This window comes from Rousettus aegyptiacus, unplaced genomic scaffold (genome assembly GCF_014176215.1).
Source record: "Rousettus aegyptiacus isolate mRouAeg1 unplaced genomic scaffold, mRouAeg1.p scaffold_m13_p_2, whole genome shotgun sequence".
NCBI lineage: Eukaryota > Metazoa > Chordata > Mammalia > Chiroptera > Pteropodidae > Rousettus > Rousettus aegyptiacus.
The window spans coordinates 48,072,188-48,093,476 of NW_023416295.1; the positions used below are offsets into that span (position 1 = coordinate 48,072,188).

The window sequence follows — 21,289 nt, forward strand, 5'->3', positions numbered from 1 at the left end:
GTTCTAGTCTAATGTGACAGTTTATCTGAACAAAACATTACTACTGTGAGAAATGCGAAGTCATAAAAATAAAAAATAGAAATGACATTTTTGTCGTCACCCCTCCCCCTCCCATCATGCCATTTCCTCATGCCTGCACAGTTGCTCTATATCATAATCTTTTTACTGTTCTAGTCAATGTTTTGTAAAGGAAAGCAATAACCTTGTGTTTTCCTGAGCTATTACTGCTCTTTTATGTACAAGACGCTCTTTTATGTACAAGATCTCTGGTGTGTCTGTACGTGTGTAGGTGTGTAAAAAACTACACGGTACCTATAAATTTTGCAAATGCTGTATTTGGCTTTGGGATTTTGTAGTGGCGACTCAGAAGCGGCACCGGAAACAAACTGGAACTTTCTAGAAACCATACCCTCACCCTCTTCCACAAGATGAGCCCTGGATAGTTTCCCTAAATATGTGACTAGTCCAATTTGTCTATTTAGATTTTCCACTTACTGTTTTAAAGTAAAAAACTGCTACACCACACAAACAGTGCATAACACTGGCAAAGATTCCTTTATAAAAGTTTCATATCAAAGCATTCATAAAGTTTTATTTCCACACTCAACTTCCGACTTATTTTCTTCGCTTTTATTTGGTAATCCCTCCTATTCTGCAGCCTGGGAGACGCACACAGGTTTTTCAGCACAGTACCGATGGGTAAGAAAGAAGCAACTAACTTTTCAGTTCCATTTTGAGAAATGATCACATCGAACTCCTCAGAAACCACAGCCGAGCGAGAGGAGAAGCAATTCTCCCCAGGCTGGGTGTGGGTCGGAAGCCAGACGCGCTTCCGCGGGAGAGGGGTCAGGTGGCAGCGGAGCGGGAAGCCGGGGCCGGCGCGGCGGAGGCGCGTCTCCCTCCGACCGGCGCGGGGAGGTCGCCCCCGTGCACACGAGTGCGCCGGCCCGGGGATCCCGCGCCGTGCTCCGCGGGTGCGCCAGGGGCGCCCGCGGCTCCTCGCTCGCGCGCTCGCTCCCTACCCACCCCCCCCCGCCCCCGGCAGGTCCCTCCCCCATGCCTGCTCCCGCGGCCGCCGCCGCCGCCGCCGCCGCTACCGGAGGCGCAGGAGCCTCGCGATAGTGTTTGCACAGGCGGCGCGTGACGCCGCCGCCGCCTGTAACTGATGCAGAGGTTACCCCGCCGCCTCAGCCGCCACCCACCGCCCGCTGCCGCCGCCGCCACCCGGGCGACGCCGGGGGCCGACGCACTGCAGAGGTGCCGGCAGGTTCCGCCCGCGGAAGTGTCCTCGGCTGGCGCAGCCCGCGCTTCGCCCGTGTTCCGACCCCGGCACTGGCGGACGCCCCCTCGACGCCTCTGCTGCGGCTCCCCTTCCCTCCGCCTCCACCGCGACGTGCCCGCCTGCTCCCTCGTTTCTCCCCCCTTTCCTCCCCCCGTCCCCTCTCCTCCCCTCACCTCTTCCCTCCCCACCTCCCTCTTCTCGGCTTCCTCCCCCATCCCCTTGACTCTCCCCTCCCTGCCCTCACTCTCTCGCTCGCCCTCAGCGCGGCCCCCGCCATGACGGAGGCGGCTGCCGGTGCTGTTGCCGCCGCTGCCGTCGCAGGGGGGGAGTTGGGTTCCCAGAAAGTAGCTTGATGAGTGTCCAAAGTAGCAGTGGAAGTTTGGAGGGGCCGCCATCTTGGTCCCAGCTCTCCACGTCTCCAACCCCGGGCTCGGCGGCGGCCGCCAGGTCTCTGCTGAATCACACGCCGCCATCCGGGAGGCCCAGGGAAGGTAAGCGCCGTCGCGCCCGCGCCCGTTCGCGGGCTTCTCCTCCCGCGCTTGGACCCCCGCACCCTCCAGGTCTCCTGCCTTCGACCCCAAGGTGGGGGATGGTGGCGAGGTGGACGCGAGGCCGCCGGGCTCTGGGGAGGTAGTGCGCTGGCTGTGGGTGGCGGTTCGCGTGTGGCGGAGGACACGGGAGAGGGGGTGCGCGCTGGAGGGGACGGGGCGAGGCGCACAGACTCGCCTGGGATTCTTAAGAGTCAGCCCTGTTAGAGTGGGAAGCCGCCCTGCCCCCGAACACAAGCCCCTTTCTGCTCCATTTGCTGGTACACTCAGTACTCTTAACCTCCTGGCCTCAGGTCTCTGGTGGGTTTTCCCTCCCGTTGAAGCGTTCATCCTCGAGCCCCCTCCCCTTCCTTCGCGCACTCCTCCCATAGAGGCGGTCCCCACTCTGCAAGCTTCGCTGCCCGGGACCTAGAGGATGCCCCTGGTTTGCGAGGTTTCTGCCCTTTGGGGAGAGCCGCTTAAATTTTCAAAGCCGACTTTGATCTCTTGCCTGGCAACCCCCAGAACAATTTAAAGGATGGACTGACTCGAGGGCAGCTCCTTAAACTACCCCTTCAGATGGTTGCAACTTTTATTCCTTCGCCATCACCTCCTCCTGTATGTGTGTGTGTGTGTGCGTTCTCTCTCTCCTGCAAGTAGGCTACTGTTCTTCTCTGACAGGGTCGTGGGTTTTGTGGGAAATATCTGCGTAAAGGTTACTGCAAACACGCACCAGATCGGTTACAATTGTTTTCTAAGTTTTCTGGCTTCTTGCATGTAAGTGTGCTGCCACCAGATGTAGCAGTTACACAGCTAGTAAGACACAGGGTGCTTTTGACTGAAATGTCAACTTGCTGTATTTAACTTTAGGTATAGCAAGTAAAATGAAATTTGGGAGAACGTGCATTTATGGGGAAGAATAAATGTGCATGGAGCCGCGTTTAACGCTCTTTTGTCTGGAAAACGTTGGGCGATATTCATCAGCAATTGGTAAATGGGTTGCTCACTCCCAGTTGTGGCATACAAGGAGACTGTAGCCACCTTTTCAGGAAAAAAAAATAATAATAACGAAACGAAAAAACGCCTGGAAGTCCAATAGTCTAGTGAATCATTTAAAGAAACCAGGAGCTTCGGTTTATGTAGGAATTGGTGGGATTAATTTATTTTGAGAATATTTGTCAATTTTTACTACTCAGAACCTTGACAGTTAATCGAGTGTTTTGTGCCCTGAATCCACTGGTTCCGGCATAGCATTCTTTGTCATTTTGTTCCTGTGAGCATGTGTGAAAGTGACAATAGGCTCAAAGATTGACATGAATTTGCTCTAGAAAATTCTTGGAAAGGTATGATTTATAGCATCCGTTAGACGGATGCTGAATACATTTCCCCCTTTCCATCTCACCCCCAACATCGATGAGTTCTGATTATTAGAAGTAAGTTTTATTTATTGACTTAACTCAAATTTAGGACATTTGGTGATTTTTTTTTTTGCAGTTGCACATTTCTAAGTGAATATTTTAAAATTAATTTTGTAAATAGAGCAGTTGGTGCTTTCAGCGTGCTTTTTTTTTTACTTTTGTCAGTAGTTTCATTAAGATGCTTAATGACAGTGTTATGAATGATACTGTAATCAGTGATAGTAAATGATAGTTTTGGGAAAGACCTTTTTGGGGGAAAGACTTTTTAAGGCTTTTTTCCTTCCTTCCTTCCTTCCTTCCTCCCTCCCTCCCTCCCTCCCTCAAATATTTATTGACCCGTTTCTGTGAGCCTGGTGCTGTACTAGATTCTGTGGACAGTGCTGAATTGTTCATTATCAGTATTAGTAATTGGCGGGGGGGCGGGGCTGCAAAATCTATATTGTGAGCTTTTGGAGGTTATTTCAACTTTATTTAAAGACTTCTATACTCTTCTGCACTTTTTCTGATTTGAAAATTTTGAGGAGTCGCAATAATTTAGCTTGAACTTCCAAGTAACCAGAAAATTTCCATCAGTTTAGATTACAGTAGATTTTTACGTAACTTAAACTAGTGAGTCTCTCTGTTAATTAACAGGACATGCGTTTATGAAAGATATTTCACTCCAGGTACCTGTATGGCTACAGTAGTATATTTCTTTTTGACCAACCGCATGTAAGTTAAAACTACGTCAATCCTCTCTAGGGTTAAATATATTCATCCTGAGCTATAGTCTTAGATTTCAGTGATGCTAATAGGAATTGCTTGTATGAAGTCCCAGAGTGAATATCAAAGTGAAGATATTTTCTATCTAGTGGATCCCAGTTTCTATTTTAACAAGTGTTTAGCATCTTTTCCAGGTATACACATAGTATGTTATATAAATTGATATAAATTGAGAGAGCTTTTGCCTTCTGGTGACTGCTAGTAAGAACTATTGATGTAAGTGGAACTTGACTATGTATGAAAGAGAGAACAGACCTGGTTTCTTGAAAAATTGAGCCAATTTAATGTGATATGTAATAGTAAATTTTTAATTTAAAAGAGAAACAGACATGTATATTTACGCGTAATGGTTATTTATATATGTGATGAACTTTTAAGTAGACTTTGAAAATGGGCTGTTCTTAAAGATATGCTGTATCTGTAAAAGTGAAGTTTTGATATGCTTAAAACTAAAAATCTAAGATTGCAAGCTGATTATTTTTAATTCTCCATATTTTGACTTTCTTCCTCCATTTCTTAACCTATTCTATCATATTAATATAGTTTTACTTAATTACAAATAAAATACACTCAAATAGTATAAGACTTAAGAATTTACAAGAGTTTAGGAATATACACAATGTAGTATAAACTCCTTTTTTTTCTTGGGAGTCCCAAAGCTTGCTTTTATTAGTCTTGAAGTTCTCTCAAAGGTTTTCAGAATGTAGCTGTAGAGTTCATGTTGGATCTTTGAAAATGTTATCTCTACCCTATTTTCTAATAATCGTGTGATTAAGGAGATGGGAAGTTAAGAAATTAAGTACATTTTCAAATAAAGGTCAATTTTGCTTTATTGAAGACTAAAAACTTAGTATTACATTGGCCTGATGAACACGTCTTTTTTTTTTTTTCTTCTTTTCAGTACTTGGGTGCTTTTGAATAGGTTCAATGATTATACAAAAGACTTGCATTTTCTTTTGTTTTATCTTACCAGGTATCAATAATTTGCTTTAATTTTATGTAAATAGTGAAAGTAGTTTGGTTGAAAGGATAGTATAACTGTATAATTAAACTGTTACTTTCTCTGTTTCCATATTTATTGACCGCATCCATTAGATAGAAGAATTAAAGTATTTGACTCCAGATGATTAAGTAATACCCATAGGGAGATGTTAAAAATAAAGTTGTACCAGATGGCCGTTTATTTCTTGAAGTCACTAGAGGGTAGGGGTTGTACATTTAAGGATTCTAGCTCATGAATAGATAGATATTCAGTAGGTAGGTAGGTAGGTAGGTATATTTCTTTTTGACCAACTAGCATGTAAATTAAAACTGTCAGTTCTTTCTAGGGCTATAATATTCATCCTGAAGCTGTAGTCTCAGATTTCACTAATGCTAGCAGGGATTGCATATATGAGGCCCCAGGTATCAAGGTGGAGATATTTTCAGAGGCACATTACATATTAGAGAAACAGAAACCCAGGATAGTTAGAAGTCTGGGGATCTGCCCCTGGAAAATTGGCTTGCTTTGGCCTTTTTGGTCTCGGGACCCCTTTACTCTTAAAAATTATTGAAGACTCTGAAGAAATTTTGTTTATGTGGGTAATGTTTATTGATATTTACTATATTAAAAATGAAATAATTTCAAACATCTAAAAAACAATAATATACTGATTACACGTTAACAAAAGTTTACATGAAGAATAAATATTCTAAAACAAACTTTAGCGAGACTTGTACTGTTTTATATTTTTACAAATCACTTGATTTCTGGCTTACTAGCAGACAACTGGACTTTGCTTCTGCTTTCAGTCTGTTGTGATTGTTTTGATTGAGGTATGTGAAGAAAATCTAGCTTCACATAGGTATATACTTGAGAAGGAATAAGTATTTTAAGAGTATTTGAGAAGTTGAGTATTTGAGGGATTGTATATGTTCCTTTTTGATATTACACCAAAATTTGACAAGTGGTAGTTTTTTTTTTAAATGTTACTTGCAATGCGGAAATATGTTGTATTCCAGAAGTGTGTCCAAGGCCCACAAGAAATCTGTGGACCGTACATTTAACCTAAAGAAGAGACTGTTTAAAGGGTGAGAAACATGACAGGTGTCTTCAGGTATTTCAAAAACATAAATAGAAGAGAGAATAAATTTATTCCGCTGTTTTAGAAAGTAGACCAGTAGGTGGAAGTTAGGAAGGCATAGATTGAATTCATTATAATTTTTTGACAAGACTAAGAACTGTATAGCAACTAAACTCATCCAGCAATGGAAAGAACTGCCTCTTGAAGTATTTAGCCGTAAGAATTTGAAGCAGACTACAGGGACATTTTGGGGGGAGGCAGAGATAAAATTTGTAGATTCTTATTTTAGGTGCTATTAGATTAAGTAATTAGGGTCCCATCCAATTTAAAAATGTATACATTCTGTGATTCTTTGAAAATCCCTAAATATAGTTAAACTGTACTTATATATCCATAAATGTTTTTGCTATTCTCTTAAGTCAGTAGTATGAAACTATTGTTGACTTTATTACTATTTTGCATTTTTATTGTGCTTTTCCTCTGAGGATTTTCTTGTATTTTCTGGACTCGACACTATCAGTCTTGAAATCTTGCTAAATTCCCTGTGAAATATAATAAGCTTTGATGGCATTCTAGGGAATCAATGCTGTTTATGATACAGTTTAGTAGAGTCGTAATGTATTTGGGCACTGAATTTTAGGATACTGTGTGTGTGGTGGGGGGGGGAGGGTTATTTTCAATTTTAAAAGAGAAACTATCAACAGTCTGTATAGGCTTTTATTTGTAACTGTTTATGTGATTCCGGAGTAATAATGCTTAAATCTTTTCTAATGATTTTAAAGCTAGGGAGTCTGAAAAGAAGGTACACAAAGGTAAAGTATTTAGATTGATCACTCGTTAATTTAAAAAAATGCATATTAAATATAATCAGGACAGAAGATAAGGTGAAGAATTTTAATTCTCATCTTATTCAGATAATTATAATTATCTATAGCAATTATATTATCTATTACAATTCATATTTTAATTTTATATGAAACAATCTTATCTGTGAAAGGTTAGATTTTAGGTGGTGGGAAGTTAAGCATAAGTTCCTGTAACTTTCTTGAGGTCAACTTTATAAGCGTATAAGTGAAACACAGCTTGAGACTGCATGTACTTGTTCCATTTGGATTTAAAGCTCATTTTCTATAGACGAGCTATAGGAATAAGGTATTTAGTTTTATAAAATCCTTCATACTTATTAATAATTTCCAAAAATCTTAGACTAATTTAGAATAGTGTTATAAAGAATGGTACAGCTGAGAGAGTGCATTGATTGTAATTGGAATCCAAGTATAGACCCTACTTTACCATTAACTAGCTGTGCGACCTTGGGCAAGTTGTTTATCTTTGCTTCAGTTTCATAAAATGAGAATTATAGAGATGAAAGGGACCTTGGAAGCAATTGAGTACAGATCTTTCAATTTATAGATGAGGAAACTTAAGATATTTGCCTAGGCTTTTACTGTAAGACAGTTGGGACCAAAATTCCGTTTTCTGACTCCCAACTAAGTGCTTTCTTCACTGTACGTTGTGGCTTATTTTCATCTGTAAAATAAGGGGGTCAGATTCCAGGCCCGCAGAGGTTTTGACCAGCTCGAAAATATTATTCTTTTGACATTAGTCTTAATAGAATTAACTGGAGGAAAGTTTGTAGCTTTTGAAGGAAATGTTTTTGAATCATTGTTACCTTTTCAAGATTACGATTTGGTTTGTTAAGAGAAGGTAGTCTCTTTATTATTACCAAAAGATTTTTAAGTTTATGGACGTGGTAAGTAGTGTGGTGGGTGATCTTGTTTTTTAATGATTACATCTGAAACACTTTTATGGGTATATTAAAAACTGTAAATTACATAAATAACAGTGTGGTGCTCTGAAGTTAAGTAACTTGGTGATTGCTCCTCAGAAATTATTTCTGCAGTGTTTGTCCCCCTGAGTTAGGTGCCTCTATTCCTTAGGGTCCTACTGCAGGGGTCCCCAACCCCGGGGCCACAGACCAGTACCAGTTCTTGATCTGTTAGGAACCTGCCCACACTGCAGGAAGTGAGCAGAGGGCAGGCAAGTGAAGCTTTATCTATATTTGCAGCCATTCCCCAGCTCTAGCATCACCATCTCAGCTCCGCCTCAGATCATTAGGCATTAGATTCTCATAGGAGCACCAGTCCCTGGTGCCAAAAAGGTTTGGGGACCACTATGCTACAGGATTGTTTCATAGTGCCTCCATCATGCTACCTTTTATAATTTTATTTATGTTGCCTAGGAGACAGAAAGGTCTTGAATTCAGAGGCTGTTTTGTTTCCACATTCTCAGTGCATAGTGTTGACACTCAACAAAAAGTTTTATTGAAGGACCCTTAAGTTTTCTTTAAAATGGAATAATTATGTCTTAATGTGCATATATTTTATACCCAGGAAGATGCTTATTTTGGTAATTTTTAGGCATTATATTTTAGAGACTGATATGAATAGCAGTAAGAGTAATAGCTGAAATTTATTGTTTGCACATGATAATTCACTTAATTCTCATAACTGTGAAGTGTACAATTATTCTCATTTTACAGATGAGGAAACTGAAACATGGAGATGTAAAGAAGCTTGTCCAGTCTGATTCAGAGCAGTAAATGTTAATGTTGAGCTTGAACCAAGTCTGCATTTTAACTATTAGGATATATTGACCAAAGTATGGAAATTTAGTTTTGGGTAATTTCTTAGTTTTTCCTTATAAATTTTAATTTACTAATCAGTCTTAGGCTCATTCAGTTTACCTCCAAACTTTTGTTAATTTTTTTTTTGCATGAGTTTTCTACATGTGTGAAGATAAGATTAAAAAAAAAAGACCCAAACCAAACAACCCTATTTAGAAAGTTGTACCAGCTGTGCAAACCTTATTTATGTTTCATTTTTTTCAGATATGTTTAGTACTATCGTGGACTATGTTATAGGTACACTAATGAAAAAGTCTTATTTTCTTGTTTAATAATTAAATCGGAATGTCATTTATCTGGATATTTTGGCCTTATAAGCCCACCACAGCTGTAACAAATGAACATTGGAATTTGAACAAAGAACTTTCCAATGTCAGTACATGAATAGTCCACTTATTGTGGAGGCTTTATAACTTGGTGCATAAGGCTCTGAACAAAATTGAAATGCTTAGTGGCAAATCTTTGATTCTTATTAGTATTCAGTATGGATGGGTAAACGAGGTTTGAAGCTCAATCTATAAGCTCATTTATAGACATATTTTTTAAAATAGTTTTAGTTTATTACATACAAAACAGATCTTTTGGTAACGTATTACTTAGTAAATCTAATGAGAATCTGAATTTGTTTGGGTTGATAGGAATTTAAAGCATAGTGTGGAAAGATATGCAGAGCTGATCTAGGTGGTGAAACAAATCTCAATGTGGGTTCATTATTAGGTCTAAAATATTGTGAATTTAAAGAAGACAAGTTATGCCAGTATTTAATTATAAAATGCTTATATTCTACAAAAATGGATTACAAAGCCAACTGTGAGTGGGTTTGAGTGATGACTTGTAATATTTGTCCTTCATTTGTATGGATTATTAAGAATTGGTTGTACTCCATAAATCCGTGCTTTTCCTTGGAAACTAATTTATCTGGAGAAAATGACAAACTTCTTCCAGGTTTAAATTCTTAAGCTTTAATCTGGTAAATTCTAGTATTGTTAAATGTGATACATTGTGTGCTTTCATGATTCTGCACTTGACACTATATATGTGCTTCCTGAGATGAATATAGTGCCACTGAGAAAGGTCATAGCAGTTGTGGGAACCCTATCAGATTCTTCCTGTCTTTTATGAGACCTCAGGCATGTTTAATTTTTTAAAAATAATTTGTGTGTGCTTACTTCGTAAAAAATGCCATTTTCCCTTTTACTATGCACAGATTTGTAAAAACATCACTGTAATTATATGGTTTAGTCAACTTTGTATGTTACTCTTTTTTTATTCGATTATTTTAGAAATACATATACTTTGTGCCAGTTACCAGAGGCTTATATTTTCTCTGGGTAGTTCTCACCCTTACTATTTAAAACATTTGATTTTATAGTTTTAACAACAAAACCAAGACTAGTAAGTGGCAGCACCCTGCAAGCCCTTGGTCCCTACTCTTGCCTTCCACTGTCTCCTGAATTCTCTGACATATGACAGCATTAAACTTAGTTTTTGGATATTGATGCTATATGCTAAAAGCATTATTATGTAGAAAGTTAGTCTAACATAATGTAAGGGATAGTGGCAAGCAGATATTTGTTAGACCTGGGTTCCAGTTTGGGTTTTGCCACTTACTGTAGTAACTTAACCTCACTACCTTGTCCGTAGATTGTGTTGATTGTAGGATGGGATGATAATAGTAATTACTTCACAAAGCTATGAGAATTCAATGAGAGAAATTTATAGCACATTAACCAGTCAGTATGCTTTAACTATTACTATTATATGTGTACATATAACAATGCTTTTCAATTTCAATTTTTTCTTTTTTGGTTAAATGGCAAGAATATAGAGCAAGTACTATCTGGATAAAGGTCCCTTATGGCCAGAGCATACTTGACTTACATGGATTGTATCCCTGGCCTGTTGAAGAATTCTAGCAGGGTTGTGTCTGACAGAGGCAGATTTCAAATGATGTTCTAAAATTGCTGCTTTCATCATTTTAGCTCTTGTAATTTTTTATGGCTTGAGAATTGATCACATTTATGAGACATGCCTGTAACATTTAAGTAAACTGCAAGCACTAGATTTGGATTAGCAGTGTTTATGCTTCGATATGCAGAAATATACTCCAAAGCACTCTATTGAAAATTGTAAAAGGGGCCTGCATTATGTTTTTGTGTTTTTTTATTTGTACCAAAGAGAATGCTTTATGTGCGTTAGGTACTTCATCTGTATATTTACTAGTGGGTATGTAGGCAGTGGAGTATAGGGGTTAGGATTGTGGGTTGACTATAATAGACCTACATTTGTATCTTTTCTCCATCACTTCTGAGCCATGTGACCTTGGGCAAGTTGTGTGTGTGTGTGTGTGCGCGCATGCGTGTGTGCGTGCGCGCACGCGTGTGCGGATGAATGCATGTTTCTGAATGTTTTGAGAAGAAGGGCAGGGACAAAAAATCAAGTTCACATTAGAGAGTCATTGAAAAGTAATGTTTGGGTTACATTCTCTCACCTGCACGTAGAGCGTAGTTATCATACTAATCTTTTAAATGAATGTACACTAACTCATTTAATTAATATCCATATCAAAATTTAATCATTATTTTAATCTCATTTCTTATTACTGTATAATATTGTATTATGCATGTAATCATTTTTTCTTCCTTTGAATTCTTTAGTATATATTTCAAGGATTTGGTTTACTGGGCAAACGGGTATGAATATTTTGATGTCATTTAATGTTTTTTGTCATTATTGTTTTTCCAATGGATGAACTAGGATTTTACAATGTATTATTGCTTCTCAGAGATGACTCAGTTGTCAGAGCATTAGAGTTTTGTGGAACCCTTATTGGCATAGTTTGTTTATTCATTTAGCAAGTATTTTTGGACCCAGAGCCTAGCACTGGGAAAACAAAGATACATATGATATAGTCCTTGCCTTCTAGGAGCTTGGTCGCTGTCTAGTGAAGAAGACTATAATTTATAATATGTAAGCCATACTTTTAAAAAACACCTGTGGGTCAGATAAAATAATCTGAGTTGCCAGTTTTTAACTTCTGATATAAACAGAACTATAATACAGTTGTAGCATATACTATAACAAGGTGCTATTCATTGGTCATTTGGTTGCTGAAAACAAGTAAACCAGATTTTTTATTATAAGGATATAGGGCTGGGTATCTCTTAGAACCTAGTTAGGCCTCAAGGGGACAGAACTAGAAACTGGAAATTCAGAACCATAGTAGCACTGTTCTTTTGTGGATCATGGAGCAACCCTTTCCAGTCCTGTGAAGGAACATTCTCTAAAAAGGAAAAGTGAGAAGAGTGGAAATTATATTTCTATCACAGAAGTATGACCAAAAATATACTCCCTAGAGAAGGGAATTATGCAGTTTTCCTCCAGGTTAACTATTAAATGCTATCTTCTTATAGTTGGTATATCTTTATTGCTAGTGATTTTGAACTTAACATTTGTATCAAAAGCCCATTGCCAAATTTTCTTAGACGTCTATATCTTAGGATATAGACTTATCTTAGAATATATGGTTATGATGTCAATTCTTGTTAATTTGATGGAACCTCCATCATGTTTTTTTCTTTTTATTTATTTATATTTTCCATTGTATAAAGTTTTGCAGTTTTATTAAATTTAATATGTTTTTTCTTGTGATATTTGATATTTTTAAGTACAGGTCTTTAAAAGTTATTACCCTCTAAAGTTTAAGTACTCTAATTTTACTGTGATTCAATTTTTTAAAATTTTATATTGTGCTTTACCTTTCATTATTGAAGGCTAACATACAGAAAAACCACACAAATAAATTAATGCTCAGTGAATTTTTGTAAACTACGCTCTGTATAACCATCACTAAGTCAAGAAATAGAACATTACCATCACTTTCAGAAGTCCCCTTCTTCCTTCCATCAGTCACTACCTTCTCCCCAAAGCAATTAATATTTTGACTTAATTATGCCTGTTTTTGAACTTTACATAAATGAACTCACACCGTATATGTTTTGTTCCTAGCTGCTTTAGCTCCACATAATTTTTTTGAGATTTATCCATGTTAATTCTCTTACTGTAGTTCATGTTCATTGCTCTGTAATATTACTTTGTATATGTATACTACAGTTTATAATCTGTTGATGGACATTTGATTGTTCTCACTTCTTGACTATTAGTAATAATGCTGTGCGAAAGTTTATACCTATCTCCTTATGTGCTGTTATCTGTTGAGTATATATATACCCAACAGTAAATTTACTGGGTTATAGGCCATGTGTGTATTTGTCTTTTGTAGATACTGCCAGTTTCCCAGAGTGGTTGTGGCAGTTTACATTCCCATGAACAGTGTATAAGAGTTCCCATTGCTCTATATCCTCACTGACAACTGGAATTGTTAGTTTTTATTTTTGCTATTCTGATGAGTATGAGACAGCATTTGTGGTTTTAATTTTCATTTCCTGATGCTTATTTTATGGCGTACCACATGGTCTCTCCTGGAGAATATTCCATTTGTGCTTTAGAAGAATGTGTATTCTGTTGTTGGACAGAGTATTCTCTAGATGTCTGTTAGGTCTAATTGGTTTATAGTATTTCAGTTTTTCTATTTCCTTGTTAATCTTCTGCCTAGTTCTATTTGTTATTGAAAATAGAGTATTGCAGTCTTCCAACTATTGTTGGATTGAGTATTTCTCCCCTTGAGTCTGTCAGTTTTGCTTCATGCACTTTGAGACTCAGTTATAAGGTGCATATAAAGTGTTTATAATTTTTATATTTTACTGGTGGATTGGTCCTTGAATTGCTTTGAAATGTTCCTCTTCTAAAAACATTTTGGAGGTTGTCTGATATAAACATTTTATGTTTACATGTTATGTCTCCATGTTATTGCATATCCACTCCAGTTCTTTTATGGTTGCTGTTTGCATGATTTCTTTTTCCATCTATTTCATCATATTTGTGTCTTTGAATCTAAAGTTTGTCTTCTATAGACAGCATTTAGTTAGTTGGATCTTGTTCTTTTAAAATCAAATCCTATAGTCTCTTTGATTGTATTGGTTAATCCATTCATTCACATTTAATGTTATTGGTACTGTTGAATTTATGTCTACCATTTTACTTTTTGTTTTCTAAACGTCTCCTACCTTTTTGTCTGTACTTTACTACTTTCTTTTGCATTAATTGAATATTTTCTAGTGTGACATTTTAATTTCTTTAACGATTTTAAAACTATTTTTTCAGTTTTCTTAGTAATTAATTGCTCTAGGGTTTACATTACACATCTTAACTTATCAGAATCTACTTCAAATTTACTCACAATTAATTCCAGCGATATGTAGAAACTACTCCTGTATAGCTTTACTCCATCCTCCTCTCTTTTGTTTTGCATATTGCTATATTTTATAAACCCTAAAATACATTACTGTGATTAATACGTAATATTTTAAAGAAATTTAGATAAGAAAGGAAAACAAACATTTGTAGTTTTTGTACTAACCTACTTATTTATCATTTCTGGTTCTCGTCATTTCTTCTTGTAGTAGATTCGATTTACCATCTGATGTCATTTCCTTACTCCAATAAAGTTTTGTCTCTACCTGCCTCCTTTGTGCTATTATTGTCAAATATATTACATTTCTACATGTTATAGGCACAATACAATTATATACAATTGCTTTTCAAATCAGTTGGGAGAAGAAAGAAGAAGAAATATGCAATTATGCTTTTTTTACTGGCACTCACGTTTTCTCATGTAGATTTTAATTACTCTCTGGTGTAGCCAGAAGAACTGATTCTGACTCTTCTGCCAGCTCCAATCGCTCTGTTCAGCCCCTCTAGTGAATTTTTCAATTCAGTTATTCTACATTTCAACTCCAGAATTTTCATTTGATTATTTTGTATAATTCCTATTTTTTCATTGATATTGTCTATTTAATTAGACATTGTCATAATACCTTTAATTCTTTAAACAGGGTTTCCTTTAGTTTTTTGAGTATATTTATAATAGCTGATTTGAACTCTTTGTCTACTGAATCCAACATCTGGACCCTCTCAAAGCCATGTGCTCCGTCTCCCTGACCATAAGAGATGACTTTGGTTTCTGCCCTGTTCTTTCTCTTTCCCTGATCTCCCCATTAAGCTTTTGGTCTGCCTCTATTGCCATCACACCCAGCTGTCAGCCTCCACTAATTACCAGCTGATTGCTGTATTGTTTTCATCAACATCCTGGGCATAAATTTCTCCACAGTCTGATTGCATTAAGTCAGGTCTCTGCAGAAGCTAAGTGTTGCCAGTCTTTGAGACTTGTACTTAAAGGGTATTATTACTGCCTTTCTCTTTGTCTAGGTCCCTTGTTAAACTTCTAGTTGGATTGTGCCTTTGCTTGTTGCTACTACTCATGGAACTAGCCTCTTTTTAGTTGTTCACCCCCAAGATTTCCGTAGTTTTGGACAGTGCCTTTAGAAATGAACTTCCTGTTCCAAATAGTTCCCTTAGGTGTAGAACAGAACTTTCTGTTCCAGTAGCTAACTTTTCTCTCCTGCTTTCTTCCACAAGACCCTCTGACTTGCTTCAGTGGCGTTAGGGGCAGAGACCAGGAGATAACTTCTCTTGAAGTGACACCCAACTCTTAGGAGCAGAGTATTGAGAGAGGATGTTAGCCTTTATGTTCAGCTTAAACCTTCTGGTAAAGAACCTCTGCTTTATGAGTTGGGACCCAGTAATTTTGTTCTACTGCACCTGGAATAGAACTTCTGCCTCCTAAGGGAGGACTCCTGGTCTTCTCATCCATGCCTGCTTGATAAAGAGTTTCCGCAAAATGGAGCTGGGAATTGGGGCGGGTGGTGAGAAATGCCAGCAGCCTTCTTCTTCCAAGGTGAAACTGTGGTCCTAGACAAGGGATAGGGGAACTCCTGTAGCACCCCCTCTGGAGTAGAACTTCTGTCATGCTGATTTGTGAGGTATGGATAGGAGTGGCTTGTGGCTCATATGTCACAGATGCTTGCTGTTCTTACCTCACGTTAGTATATTTTCCTGAATGTTTCTCCATTTACTGTATGCCCTTAGGACAATTTCCAGAAACATTAAATGGTTGGCTGGTTTAAAAAATATATATTTTTTAACCAGTTAAATGGTTTCATTTGAGAGATGGTCCACTGAGCTCCTCATGCCACCTGTTACTGAAGTACCACTCTCCTATATTATTTTTCAGAAACTTTCTTATTTTTTTTAATCTTTAGATCTATAATCCCCTTAAAGTTGATTTTGTGTGTGTGTTGTGAGGTAGGAGTAATTTTCATTCCATATGGCTATCCTGATATCCTAGCACCATTTACTGAAAAGACCTGTCCTTTCTCAGTGATACATTTTTGGGGGGTGAGAGTGGGGGTGGAGGGAGGTGTAAATGAAACGTCTGTACCCAGAAACAGGTCTGTTTCTAGGCTCTATATTCTGTATCATTTGTCTATTCTTACGCCATTACCATTCTGTCATAATTACTGTAGTTTTTATAATTAGCTTGATATCCAGTAAAACAAACTTTCCTGCTCTTTGGTGGGTGGCCTTCTAAAGATGTTCTCCCAAGATTTCTGTCCCTAATTCAGCTGAATACTAATTTCTAGGTAGTGCTTTGAAAGGATATTGCAGAGGTAATTAACAGACCTTAAAATAGTGAGTTTATTGTGTATTATTTGGGTGGGCCCAGTGTAATCACACAAGCTCTTCAAAACAAGAGGCAGAAGAGAGATGGGACAGAAGGAGAGCTCAGAGAGATTTGATTCAGAAACATGAAAAGGACTGGACCTGCTGTTGCTGCCTTTGAAAGGACTGTGAGCCAGGGAATATAGGTGGTCTCTGGAAGCTGAGACTAATTCCCACTTGATGGACAGTAAGGAAATGGGGACCTCTGTCCTACATCTGTCATAGTACTCTTTAGAGTTTCAGTTTTCATATCAGTTTTGGTAAATTGTGTTTTCTGGGAATTCCTTCATTATCTGAAATTTTCAAATGTGTCTATATAAAATTGTAAATAATATTCCCTTTTAATCTGTGTTTAGTGATTCTCTTTTTCATTCCAGATAGTCGCTGTGTCTTGTCTTTTTTTTTGAGCCATCTTACTATATATTGGTTTTTTCATGGAACCAATTTTAGTTTGTTCATTCTTTCTGTTTAATGTTTGTTTTTCATTCGATTAATTTTTGTTTAGATTTTTGTTTTCTTTTTTGATTTTTCTTGGGTTTAATTTGCTGTCCTTTTCCTACATTTTTGTCGACAAATGCTTAACTCTAGATTTTCACTCCCCTGCCTTCACCTTCTGCCCAACATGTATTTGAGGTTATAAAGTTCCCTAAACATGGGTTTGGCTTCCTTTCTCAAAATTTTTTACTTTAAAAAAATTGAGGTGAAGGTCACATAACAAAAAATTAACCATTTTAAAGTGTATCATTTCCTCCCTCCTTTAGGTTTTGATATATATGTGTATGTCCATGTATATATTTGTGTGTGTGTGTGTACATATTTCATTCAGTTTAAAACATTCTATACTTTTCATGATTTCTCTTTGATCCATGAATTGTTCAGAAGTATATTGCTTAATTTTTAAACGTAAGGTTTTTCTAAAAGGCTTTTTGTTACTGATTTCTAACTTAGCTCCACCATCAGAACTAAATTTATAAGATTTCAGTTCTTTTAAATTTGATAGATTTAATTATCATGGCTATTTAATTATCATTTAAAAAGTTAAAATTCACTTCCTCACATTTCAAGTTATCAGTAGCTTCCTGTAGACTTGCTTTATGACTCAACATATAGTCTTTCTTGGTAAATATTCCTTGTATATGATAAAAAATTTGTAGGCTACAGTTGTTACCTGTGGTATATAATACCTATATCAGTTATATCAAGTTTGTTTCTTTTTACAATTGTTATCATTACTTTTTTTGTTATTCAGAGAAAGATTTGTTAAAGTGTTGTGAAATGATTGTAGATGTGTCTGTTTTTCTGTATAGGTTCTGTCATTTTGTGTTTGTTTTTTCTTACTATGTATATTTTATTTATTTAGTTTATTATTTTTTATTTTTAACTTCTTTTTTTTTTTTTTTTTACATTTTTCCCCCCTTCCCCCATTGCTCTTCCCCCTGGTAACCACTAGTCCATTGTTCATGTCAGTGAATCTCTGTTTGTTTGTCCTGTTCATTTGTGCTTTTAACTGATATCATGTGATTGTCAATCTTTACTGTCTGGCTTATATTGCTTAGTATTATTATTTCAAGGTCCATCCATGCATTTTGTATTCTGTTATACATTTCAAATATGTTATAAGTGCTTAAGAATTAAGAATTTTTGTTTCTACCTGTTAAACTTTTTATAATCATGAAATGTCCCTCTTTTATCTCTAGTAATGCATTTTGCCTGATGGTGTGGTTTAGTGTTAACATCGGCAACACTAGCTTTCAGTTGCTAAGTATATCTTAAAGTGCTCATCCTAAAAATTAAAATATGCTTCCTTGACTTATTGACATGTAATAATATGTCAATCTTTTTTACTCTGACTGGTTAATGCAACAACTTAAGAAAACATTAATTGTACATTTTCCTCTCTAGAATTACCACTATTACTGCATAATTTAGTTCTTTATACATTTTTTAACCACCTACAAGATATTATTAGTGTTTTATACAGTAATGTTACATTTATATTTACCTATGTTATTTTTTTAAGCTGAGTCGATTTTTGTCTGCCTGAAGAATACTCTTTAATATTTTTATTAAGTACTATTTTAATTAAATTACTGTTTTAATTACATAGTATTTAATTTGGGCCTCTCTGGTGAGGAATTTTCTGTTAATGCTTGTTTGATAATGTCTTTTTTCCATCTTTATTCTTGAAGAATTTTCTTGGCTAGACATTGGAATCTAGGTAGGCAGTTATTTCCACTCAGCATGTTGCATGTTATCCCATTGAAACCTGGTTTCTATTGTTTCTGTCATTTATCAGTCTTATTGTTGCTCCTTTGGTGGTAATCTGTCTTGTACCCTCTGGTTGCTTTTTAGGTTTTGAGAGCTTATTTTTGGTTCTCAAGCAGTTTTATTTACTATGATATGTCTAGGTATACTTTCCTTTTGTTCTACTTGGTGTGTGTAGGATTTCTTGAGTCTGTGACTTGGGTCTGCACCATCCAGTGTCACTAGCTATATGTAGCTGTTATTTAAAAAGTCAGTTTCTCATATTTTAAGTTACAGGTAGCCACATGTAGTTATGGGCTTCCGTGTTGTCACAGCAGATGGAGAAAGAACATTTTCATCATTGCAGGAAGTTTTTTTGGACAGAATTATTGAGGGCTTTCATAAATTTTGGGATATTCTCAGCCCATACTACTTTAAATGTGTTCCTGCCCTGTCGCCTTCTCTCCTTCTAGGACTCCAGTTATGCACCCATTAGACATTCTTACTGTATGTCCTATGTTTCTTATGCCTTTTTTTGTATGTCCATCTTTTTATTCTACTGAGTATGTTTTTAAAGATATGTTTTTCTGAGCTATCTTCTAATTCATTAATTCTCTCGAGCTATGTTTAATATGCATCAGACTCATCTACTGAATTCTTAATTTAGGTTCTTTTAGTTACAGAAATCAATTTGATAACCTTTTTAGTTTCAGGATCCCTGCCAAAGTTCTCAGTCTTACTATTCAGCATAGTTGTTTGAAACTTTGTGTCTAATAACTTCATTATCTAAATCCCTTTGGGTCTTGTTCCATGTTTCATTCGCTTTTCAGTCTTGTTGTTTTCTTGTGTTTCTGTGTGTGTGTGTGTGTGCGCGCGCGCGCGCGCGCATGCACATGCATGCACACACTTAATTTTGGCAGAAATATAAGAGCACTATATAAATCTCAGATTTTCTTGATCCACTTTTAAGGATTGAGATTAGAAACTGGGCTTTAATCCTATTCATTCTTGCTCGAAGATTGGGATTCCAATCCAAAATTTGGGGAAGTCTGGATTACATTTTTTGTCTTGCTAGTCCAGTGATGCTGCCAGAGTTTTGCTTAGCTTCTCAATCACTAGTTCTGGAATCAGTAGACGCCTCTAAGGGACAGAGAAGCTTCATTCATATAACTGACCCATCTCTCTGGAATTTCTTCTTTTCCTGAATTTTTGCCCCATGATTTTACACTGCCTGATACCTATAAGCAGACTTTTCTTTTTGAAATTTAGTTCAACTTTTTAAGTTTTTTCATCCAGAAGGTTAGTCTGATTTACCTACTAATCATTACAGGGAGTAGAAAGTTTTTGTTTGCTTTTATTTTTAATACTTTAATAGCTTTGGAAATTTGGATTGAATTTGAATTTTTTCCCTTCCTCTCCCCACTCCCTTCTTCCTTCTCTCCCTCCTTTTCTTTCTTTTGTTTAAATTGCCAATTGGTTATGTACAGCGTGAATAGAGCCAATTTGTGGAGCACTTAGCCATCTGGAGTTGCAGGTTTAAATTGAAGCAGAAATATCTTTGCTTTTAATGCCTTGATGATTACTGTAATTTTTAAAGCTTTTTTTTTTTTTTTTTTTTTTGCAACTAAGTAGTACCACTGTAATTACATTTGGACATTTGAGTTCAAATAAAATCTTTAGAGCATTACAATGCTTTTTGTTTGTTTTTTCGCAGCTCTTCCTTCATGAAGTAATTATAATAAAGCTGATTGCAGTGAGCATGACCCTGAGGAAGTATAACGAATCATGTTGGTCATTTATAAGAATTTGCAACTTTACGTTTGTATATAATATTTGTGGCTAAAATAATTTAATGTACCACTCTGTTTTAATCTCAGAAACAGCCTGTAGCCTTCTTGGCTTTTGGAAATTTCTCGGACATTTCTCAGATAAATGTAGTTATTGGCTAAATTTGTTAATTATCAAAGATAGCGATAATGAATGTATAGTTGAGTGAATGATATTTGGGGCTAATTTTTTCTATTATGAACTGACAATATATTGATAAAATTCTGAAATAGCGTCTATGGCACATAATCCTACCACTCAGATACAACTTTTGATTCTGGAGGAGACTATTTGCTAATGAATTATAGTCAGAATGGAGTTGTGTCTTATTCAGGGATTAGGTCTAAGGTTATAGTTAGTATTTGTACCTTTCATAATTTAATAGCTTGGATCCATTTTGTTGCTTGACATACACACTATTTTTTAAAGGTTTGGATATTTTCTTTGTTCTCTTTTTCCGGTTCTTTCCAATATGAGTAAAAATGTGACACACATCTTTATTTCGTTGCTTTGCTTCTTTTAAATTATTGCCTTTTGAACAATAGTTTACTGTTGAAAACTATGCCTTTGGTAATTTTCTAGTTGTTTCAATTTAAATTAGTTAAAAATTATTATTTCTGAATGTTGCTGTATTGTACCTATTTAAAGTGTCTCCAGCAACACATATATGAACTAGTTTAATGGAAATATCACCTCTCTAATGGTAGCATATTTAAAAAGTGTTCGGCTTGTTAAACAGGTGTGGTTATTACAAGTTATTTTACTTGTATATATTTGGTTATCGAGAAGATAAATATTTA

At 36.7% G+C, this 21,289-nt stretch overlaps 1 protein-coding gene across 1 annotated transcript in view; it reads left to right on the plus strand.

The window, feature by feature from the left end:
* The first annotated feature begins 1,634 nt into the window (after positions 1-1,634).
* The window catches only part of TLK1 (tousled like kinase 1), a 123,582-nt gene continuing 103,927 nt past the window's right edge, over positions 1,635-21,289 (plus strand). Inside the window, exon 1 of the mRNA XM_036237970.1 lies at positions 1,635-1,773. Within this exon, the coding sequence (XP_036093863.1) occupies positions 1,635-1,773 (139 nt within the window). The remainder of the gene's footprint in view (positions 1,774-21,289) is intronic.